The 10107-nt window shown below is 42.6% G+C and overlaps 1 protein-coding gene across 1 annotated transcript; it reads left to right on the top strand.

The window, feature by feature from the left end:
- Positions 1–1949: 1949 nt before the first annotated feature.
- Positions 1950–9878, top strand: LOC148105913 (stonustoxin subunit beta-like). Its single transcript, XM_087838416.1, has 3 exons — positions 1950–2023; positions 8999–9045; positions 9194–9878. Exons 1-3 carry the CDS (start codon positions 1950–1952, stop codon positions 9733–9735), a joined length of 663 nt encoding a protein of 220 aa, XP_087694542.1. The 3' UTR covers positions 9736–9878.
- Positions 9879–10107: the final 229 nt, after the last annotated feature.

The raw sequence follows: 10107 nt of genomic DNA on the forward strand, positions 1-10107 counted from the left end.
AAAAGAGTGCACGCTGTTAAAAATGCTGCAGCGAATACGCTCACGAGCCTCTAGCGATCAGGCTAACTTAGCATGCTAGCAGCGCCAACTGTTGTGGAAATTTCAATTACCAAATCCTGCAGACACGATGAGTTGTAACAACACCTTTATTTCAGCTATCTCATGCATAAGGAGGGACGTCAGTCAGGGGGCACTGAAAGTCGTCTCTGACAATGAACATTTCAGGTCCTTTTTATACACAGTCACAGAACAAAAGGCTTTTACAGTTTCAGTTCACACCTTGGCTCTAAACAGACAGACTCTCTACCATCTGTGTGAATCTCCCCCACTCTGGGGTCAAGCCTTCCTGTGTGAGCTTCCCCATCCTGGGAGACATTCACCAGTTTCTCACTGTCTGTTTCCCAGCGTGAATAAGGTGTGAACCAGACATACTAAACTAAGTGACATGAAAGCATTTCATCAGGACAATACATTAAAGAGAAATCCCACCACCCATACTAAACGAGGTAACATGAAAGCAAGACAATACATTAAAGGACAATACACTAAAGAGAAATCCCACAACACATTTTAGCTGCGTTCTCGGCTAAAACTCATTAAAAACGTATATTAGCAAACTCTGTCCTCCACAAAACTTATCCCGAACGAGTCTCTTAACGACAAACAAAAACGCGGCGGTTCGGCTGTATTCACATTGCAGCTTGGGGTCTGAACAAACTTTAATTCGCAGAGAGCAACGTGGCAGTGACTTACCTCCGGCCATGCTGAAAGGAGCTGTGCCCGGGGCACACATGCACGCGCCTACGTCACCACGCAGCGCACACACACACGAACGCACACAGACTCAGATCACACAGGTAGGAGAGTGAGATGCAAAATGACAAATTTAATTTTAAAAAAAAAGAAGGGTGTTTTGGGTGAAATTCAAAAGTATTTAACACATATGTTACATTCGTCTGATTGACTTGATTTGCGTCTCATGTCGTCATGAGACTGTCAATGTATCTTAAACATACTGCTTCACAAACACTGTTGTGACAGTGATGTACACTGTCTCGTTGGTATATATGTATGATTTCTATACAGTTTACACCAGATGACCACTTAAGGACATCTCCTGGTTTCATCTTCATGTTTCCCTCTCACCACATATCCAACCCGATATCATGACCAGCAGCTTTTACAGCTGTGGCTCCAGCAAACATCAGTGGATACTGAAATATATTAAATAAATTCTAACAACAGCTGATCAAGCTTAAACGCTGCTGTTGTTCATTGTGACATCTGCTTGTTTCCTCTTTTTGGCGCAAAGTGGGTGATAAACAAACAAGACCGACAGGACTTGTGACAGAAAAGCCGATCAGCTGATCATTGATCAGTTTCATGATTGAAGTGGCAACAGGAGAGGGAGGGGGAGAGGAGGAGAGAAGAGGCAGCTGTGCAGCAAAGAAAGAATAACTCCAGCTTTGTGTCAAATGCCCAGTATGCCCAATGGTCAGTCCAGCTGTGAGGTCAGCTGGTGGGTAACAGGCATCTTTGAAAATGTTAGAGCACTTTTGCAAATATGTGATGTCCTAACAGCAACAATCTATCCTGGAAATATCAGTTTTTTTTGTGACCCAGAAAGAAATATGTATATTTCAAACTCTGCGTTCCTCCACCACTGCCTCAATTTAAGTTGTGGATGAAATGCATTCTGGGATATTTGCCTGGGCTTAGCTATAGTAGCTAGCAAGCTGATTGGAGACCAAAACAGCCAATCAGAATTTTTGCATCCAAGTCTGTGATTGGTTGGTTTTGTGGCACGATTATAACGGTGTACAGAAGCTGTCTCCGTTATCATGGCTACTCGGCAATGGAACTCAAAAGTCTGGGAGCATTTTGACAAATGAAAAGAAAAGAAGGTCCAATGCAAAATCTGCAAAATGGAACTTGCCTTCCATGACAGTATGACGGCGATGCACGAGCATCTGAAAAGGAAGCATGTCGTGGCATCCGACGACGAAGTGGTACAGTCGTCTCGGTAAGATAATTGGCTAGTTAGCTGCTAACATTAGCGTAAACAGCGAGCTACTTATTACTTATTATTAGTGCTGTCAGCGTTAATCTCATTAATATGACGTTAACGCCATAACCGCATTATTGCGGCAGATCCCCGTTAGTGAGCCCCGTGCAGCCCTCACACAGCATTATTGAGCTAACTGGGATTTGCCGCGTTAACGTTGTATTGACGAGATTAACGCTGAGAGCACTACTTATATTGATAGCTGTAAACGTTATGTTACAGGACTGCTAAAAAAATATGTTCGTCTTTAATGGACGACATTGTCACCAAGCCATCAACATGTAAACCTCGGCAAGCAGATGTCCTGACTGAATCAATCTTGAACATGTTGGTGACGGACATGAGACTCCTGTCTATGGTTGATGATCAAGGTTTCAAAGAGATGATCAAGCAGTTCAACCCAGATTACCATGATAACTACCTACCAGGCCGATCCCACTTCACCAAATTGGTGGAAAAGAAATATGATGCTACCTTTAAGAAGGTTAGTCTCTCTTTCACTCCACTCTCTCACACCACAAACACAAAATAGCAATTTGTATTAGAAGTTAATACATTTCATGATGAGATAATATTAAGAGCTTGCTGACTGAGCAACCAATAAATTCATCTTGGTTAAAGCATGTACAGTAGTGTAAAGTTGTTGTTTTTTGTTTTTTTGTTTTTTAATATGTTGAATGTTTATTGTTTAACATGCGTTACTGTATTTGATGTAACTGAATTATTCAATTGGTAAATTTAAATCTTGTTGCATAAACTGACAAGCATTATTAATAATGAAAAAAATATACTGTAATATATTTCCCTAATGCTTACTATTGTTCCAAATCATCTCATATCTTTAGGTAAAGCAGACCCTTGGTGGTGTCAAAGGTTTTTTCACCCTGACTGGACCAGTCGTGCAGAGGCCTACCTTGGTGTGTCTTGCCATTTCCTGAGTGAAGATTGGAAGATGAAGAGCTTCATCCTTTACACCATGCCTCTTGAGGAGAGGCATACTGGTGCCAATATAGTGACATGGATGGAAGAGGTGCTAACAAAGTTTGACATCTTGCCTGCCAAAATAAAAGCAGTAGTACATGACAGTGGTTCCAATATGGTGGCAGCAATGCGACTGCTTGAAGAAAAACATGGATGGGCCTCTATCCGCTGTGCTGGACACACACTCCAGCTCGTAGTCAATACTGCTCTCAAAGAAACCACCATCAGCAGAGCACTAGGTGCAGCTAGTGGAGCACTTTAAGCGAAGCGAGCTGGCTAGTACAAGGCTAAAAATGAAACAGGAGCAAATGAATGTGAAGAGAAATACACTGATCCAAGATGTCAGTTAGGGCTGCCAAAAACGATTATTTTGATAGTTGACTAGTCATCAATTATTTTTTTGATTAGTTGACTAATCATATCATCATCCATTGGACGTAAAACGTACAGCTTATTGCACCAGCATGCTTCTGCTCTTATATAATATCATTAGCTTAAAAGTTCTTTATGTTTCTCGTGCACGGGAGAGAACTGGACAAACACTGTTCCTTCGCTTGAACCCAGTTGCTCTCGTCCAACAATAGGAGAAGGTACGACCTCTCCCATGCTCCCAGGATGTGGGTGTGAATACCAGAACACTCTGGAATGCACACAAAGTCTTTGCAGACTCCTAAGGATCAACCCTCTACCAACATGACATTGATTATACAACTCTTTTTTTTTTCTTTTTTTAAGTGTCCCGTTTGGATCTTTAGCCATCAGAATTGTTGTCTTAAGGCCAAGAAAGATGCCAAGTGGATTTATTTTACCAAGTGGATCATCATGGCCTTGCCATATTGGTCCATTTGATTGATCTTTATTATAATTATGTATTTATTTTATTTTCGGTTGCTACAAACGAGACAGACATGACTGGGGGATAGGACAGGGAGAAAGAATGAAAGAAAGAGAGGGAGAGAAAGAAAACCAGAGGGGAGAAGAGACGGTGAAAAAGGGGGGAAGAAAGAAAGAAAAACAAACAAACAAACAAAACCTGGATCACCTGTATGGAGAAAAAAAAACAGAAGAGAAAGCAAACAAAAAAAGAGCAACATAATAAAAAAACAGCACCATCGCAATAAACTAGCTAGCAGTAGATAACAGTAGATACTAAATATTAAACGATATTGTGCAGCACGCAAGACAGCGCACAATGTGCTTTGAGGCAGCAGCCAAGAAAGGTGTAGTCCGCGTCTGTGAACACCCGTGTGTACACCTGTGTGCACACCTGTGTGGATCAGCATGCTTGTATTCCAAAGGTTTCTCCATGTATCAATCTGCTATGGAGTGTGGGGAGCCATAGCCCCGTCCCCCAGGGTATGAAGCAGGTATGGAGGAGATCCAGGCCCCAGATATCCAGAGGCCCCAGAGTACGAGGACCTGAGGAGGACCACCAAAAGGGGGGGAACCGTGCCACCCTCCTGGGAAGAGCTGAGTAGAGCACCAAACGAGAGGTCACCAAGTAAGCTATGGAGCAGAGCCCGGAGGGGGTTGCAGTGGCGTGCCACTGTGATTATACAACTCTAAGCATATATGAGTAGATATTTCTAAGCATAAATGACAACAATACAAATCTAACAACAGTGATGATGTCACTACCATGCCCAAGAATGTGGGTGGGGCCAGACTGAGGTGTGATAAAGTGAGCAGGTGGAGTGAAGGATCTTTGTTCATCTGTATTTATATTTTTGTGTCTTTGTTTCACATCCACAGCTGATAAAGTTTTCTTTGTTGTGTGTGATGGCCAAACCCGTGGCCACACTCTAAAGTCGGTAACTTTTGTATTTTCATTCTTCATTTGAACATAGTAATAAATTTTAGTTACCAATAACTTTATTGATTGGTTTGGATACATTTGTTCTATTTGTAAGCGCGCACATTTAGTTTACTTATGTATTCATACTACTTCATTTCTTTGATTTTTGACTAACCTTTGTCTTTTTATTTCTTACCTGCCATCATCCCTGGGAGTTGCTGGACAAAAGATGGTAGCCAGGGTTTGAAACCATTAAATGCAAAGGAAGATTATTGGACCACACCACCACTTCCTGCTGAAGGGGAGAATGTGTGTTTTCTTTAATTTAAAAACAAAGTATTTGTATTTAATTAAATATTTGAGTTTAGGGTTTAATGGGTTTTGATTTTCTTCTTTGGTGTTTAGTTTATTAACAAACTAGATTGTACTGCATCATTTTGTGATTTATGATTTTGTTTTGTTTGTCACCCCTCATGTGTCATAATGGTCGGATCAGCCATTATATATTCCCTTGTATGCCATTTCATGTTTAGGTCAATTATGTATGTTTGGGCAGTCATTTGGTTAAGTTTGCAGTCTTTGCCTGAGTTCAGTTTTGTTTCTTTGACCTCTTTTATGAGCTCAACATTTATTACTTTTGTAAATATAATTTTTTGGCATTAAATAAATAAAAACTTTATTTTTCTAATAATTCCTGGGACTCCTCCTGTTTTTCAACTCGGTCCATCACATTGTTCATCATTGTCCAACAATGACAATAAAGACCTCTCTCAGAGGCAGATATGTGCCTCTTGTTAAGCAGCTGTGAGCTTGTGAGTGACACTTCTACAGTGGAGTCTGTGTGGACCCAGGGCTGAACACAAAGACCTGAAAACACATGACTGCAGGTGTGCTGTCAGATCCAGCACATACAGACCAGCCTCACGGAGATCACACGCTTGTCATGGGAAGTCGTTAACTTCAATGTGGTGATTAATAAAATCCTTCCAGGTGTGGTCACCATGGTTACCTGTGGTCTCAGCTGCTTTGTTCTTCTGTTTGAGGAACACCTGGGCGTAGGTGAGGTCAGACTTCAGTGTTAACACCACCTGAGCACCAGCTGCTCTCTAACACAGTGTTCAGCTTGTGTTAGCTGGGTGTGGTCTTTAGCTGCTAGCTGCTGACAGCAGAGGGAAGCTTGGTTCATCTTCCTCAGGATGTTTTAGTTCCTGGAGGATTTCTGCTCCTCTCTCTGAGTTTAGTTCTTTTTTAATAAACCCCCCTCAGCCCGTAGCTCTCATTACTGAGGAGGTAACGATGGCGTACAGATGTGTTTTGTCTGTTTGTTGCATTATCATACAGCAGTAAACATGATTTTCCTCCTCAGCTGATTTCAGGTCAGTACAAGCTTTAGTCACCTGCAGATTTGTGCTGTTGATGATGCACAAACACACCAGCAGAATATTCTTACACTTTACCAGGGTTCTCATGATGAACTCTGTTTAAATATCTGATAAACATCACGAGAACATTGTCATGTCCCAGGAAAACCATCCACAGCAGAACATGCTAGCATGCTAAAATCACATGTTCATCACATTCAGCCACATACAGTGAACCCTAACATTCATATAAGTCACTCATTTCCTCTGAAACGCTAACAAAACTGTTCCTGAAACATCAAGGCTCCTTTCAGCAGACTTTAAACTGAGGTTTCCTCCCAGGTGTTCCAGCAAAGAGTGCAAAGTGAAAAATAAATCGTGTCTGTTAATCAAAAATAACTGATCCATTCTCATGTTTGCATCTTTGTGGAAGCTTCTATAAGCTATTTTTATGAGGAACACATAGAAACACAGACTTAAAGTTTCTCAGAATGAGCCGAGTATGTCATCCTGCTCTGTATGAACACCAGAGGACCTGTAACCAAGACTAAACACACTTTTACTTCTGTCCATGAACGCAGGATTGTCTGATATCCCATGAACACACCACGACTGCACACTGGCTGTCTTTCAGGCTGAAGCAGCGCTCATACTAGTACACAAGTGGGCTGTGACCTGAGACATTACCTGCTGATAGCCCTTCACAGGTTCATATAACCAGAGGTTAATGACAGAATTGTAAAATCACATCACCGAAACTCTCTGTGGACAAGTCTGTGCTCTGTTAGCCCCTAAAGAGTGTGTTTGTGTGTCCCGTCACAGCTGATCATCACCGACACATGAAGAAGCTCAGAACATGTGAGACTCTGCAGCTGCTCACACAGACACAGATGTCTGATCTGACAGGAAGTGTCCTCTGATTTCACAGCAGCGTACAGATCAGCTGACTGTGTCGTAAATAGCACACTGAGGTGATGAAGGACGAGCACACAAAGGTCACCTGAGGGGTCGTCACTCAGCTGTTCTCACTGGACTTGAACTGTAAAACCTCTGAACCTTGTGTGCTTCAGTCATTCCAACAGCTGTGAGCTGTGATGGAGTCAGAGGAGCTTCATCACTGATGTTCAGGTGAAGCTGAACTTAATAAACTGGGTATAAATGATCAGGATGTATTCAGGTTGGATGTACACATGTGTAAAATAGTTGTGTGTGAGGTCACAGTGCTTCATATGTGTGTGTGAGTGGAAGCACACACATGTGAGTCCTCAGAGGTTTCACACACATCACTGCACACATTTATAATCCTGGTTTAAACTTGTGGATCATATCGGACACATCAGCAGCTCTTTGGAGACAAATTTCTCTCCATAAGTCAAAGAGGGACACAGAGAGCTGCTTAAACTGTGAGTGCTAATGGCAGCCTACTTAGCATTAGCTGCTCAAATTTTTATAAACCAAGGGATAACAGTATTAGCATTAGCTACTAACGGCAGCCTAATAATAATAATAATGGATTGCATTTATATAGCGCTTTTCGGGACCCCTCAAAGCGCTTTACAATACCACTATTCATTCACTCTCACATTCATACACTCATATACTGGTGAAGGCAAGCTACAGTTGTAGCCACAGCTGCCCTGGGGCAGACTGACAGCCTACTTAGCATTAGTTCCTCACATTGTAATAACACAAGGGAAAAGGGTATAAGCGTTACCTATGGACATAGTAAAAAAGGAAGGGAAAATGTTGTTAGCGTTATCAGATAATGCTAATTCACATCAAATTAGTATTAGCCACGAACTGTGCTAATCAGAGCAGTTAACACTGCTAATGGCCCTAAGAGCTGTTCCACATTGACTCTAGCCCTGACAACACTTCAAATATAGCTTATAGTTAAACTGAGAGTGATTGTTGTTGCACAAAATATGTTTTGCTGCTAATCATCCACAGCAATACAATTAGCTTAGTGACATTAGGCTGCTGTTAGCTAGCAGATCAGAGAGGGAGGGGTTCCTGCATTCCTCTGCAGTCTGTTTACACCTACAGGCCAGTGGACAATCTTTCAATGATGAGGATGTACACATCCTGGACAGGGAGGAACGCTGGTTTGAGGGCAGAGTCAAGGAGGCCATTTACGTGAAAAGGGAAAGACCATATCTGAATCGAGGAGGGGGCCTAAGGGTACATCTGTCACCATCTCACAATGCTGTGATTGCAGCCATTCCCCAACTCTCTGTGAATGGAACTCATGGCCATTGATTAATGGTCTTTGATCAGTGGGTTTTGGTCAGTGGTTGTTGATCAATGGTCATGAGAATTTTCATAATTAAGATTAAGGAACTGACCTCCCAGCCCATTGTTCCTTCAGTGGGCTGGTTTCAGTCATTGTGTAAATGTACTGTTTATAAGATTGAAACCTGCAGTCAGCCGAGATTGAAGGAGTCACCTGGATGAATGATGAAATGTTTCTCCCACAAAACTAACTGCCACTCTGTCTCTCTATACAGCACTGACTCAACAGAAATCTGCTGCGTCACACCCCTGAGCTCTCCATGCCTCAGGACCCCCCCAGGAATCACCCCTCCTTTTTTTCCCACCGGATGTGATTAGTCACACATATGGAATTGATTAGGCACTTCCGGAGTACTTCCAGTAAGGTCAAAAGGTCAGGGCTAGGGCCATCAATTAAACTGATGACACAAGGTGGGGTGTTCCTTTTCTTCATGTGTATGAGAGCCATGTAATGTCCATGTGTGCATGCTGACTGTGCTGCTCTGACCCCCCTCCTCCTTTCAGGGTGGAGCCTGCTGGAGTCCGATGGTTGAGACCAGGTCTGAGGAAGTGTAAGTGTGTTTTTAATGGGATTCATGAAAACAAAGCAGCACACATTCAACCATCTTCATCATGTCAGGAGTCATCATCAAAGTGTCAATCAATGAACAGATGATGGATCAATAACTGCAGCTGGATTGTGTTTGTTCTCTCCATCAGATTCCTGTCAACTCACAATCGACAAAAACACAGTGAACACAAACCTCCAATTGTCTGACAACAACAGGAAGGTGACACATGTGGAGGAGGTTCAGTCATATCCTGATCATCCAGACAGATTTGATGTTTGTCCTCAGCTGCTGTGTAGAGATGGTCTGACTGGTCGCTGTTACTGGGAGGTCGAGTGGACGAGGAGGGCTTGGATATCAGTGAGTTACAGAGGAATCAAAAGGAAAGGAAGGAGTGATGAGTGTGTGTTTGGTAGAAATGATCAGTCCTGGAGTCTTTTCTGCTCTGATCATTATTCCTCTGTGTGGCACAATAACAGAGAAACACCCATCTCCTCCTCCTCCTCCTCCTCCTCCTCCTCTGTCTCTAACAGAGCAGCAGTGTATGTGGACTGTCCTGCTGGCACTCTGTCCTTCTACAGAGTCTTCTCTGACACCCTGATCCACCTCCACACCTTCAACACCACATTCACTCAAACTCTTTATCCTGGGTTTAGGTTCTGGTCTCCTGGTTCCTCAGTGTCCCTGTGCTGAGTGGGGTGTAAAGAGTGTCTCCTGTTAGAGAAACACTCTGACTGTTGAACAGATAGTTCAGTCTGTACATGTCTGTCTCTTTCACTCACAAACATGTTTTCAGATTCATGGATTCAATCAGTTGATGTTTGAAACTCTTCTAAATGATTATTTGTAAACTTCTTCAGTCCTTTAAAGATGGAAGCTCCCATGATGGAAGCTCCCATCCCATGTCCAGATGAGCCCAGAGAAGAAACACGAGTGTTCACAGGCATCAGAACCTCAGAGAGGTGAAACCTGAGGTTGGAGTCCTCGTCAGCATTCAGAAGAGCTGCTGTGAAACCCTGAGTACTCATGACAGACTCTGATGGCACAAACACATCATGATTCAAA

The sequence above is a fragment of the Neolamprologus brichardi genome, chromosome 3 (genome assembly GCF_056152115.1).
Source record: "Neolamprologus brichardi isolate AB-2024 chromosome 3, ASM5615211v1, whole genome shotgun sequence".
Taxonomy (NCBI): Eukaryota; Metazoa; Chordata; class Actinopteri; order Cichliformes; family Cichlidae; genus Neolamprologus; species Neolamprologus brichardi.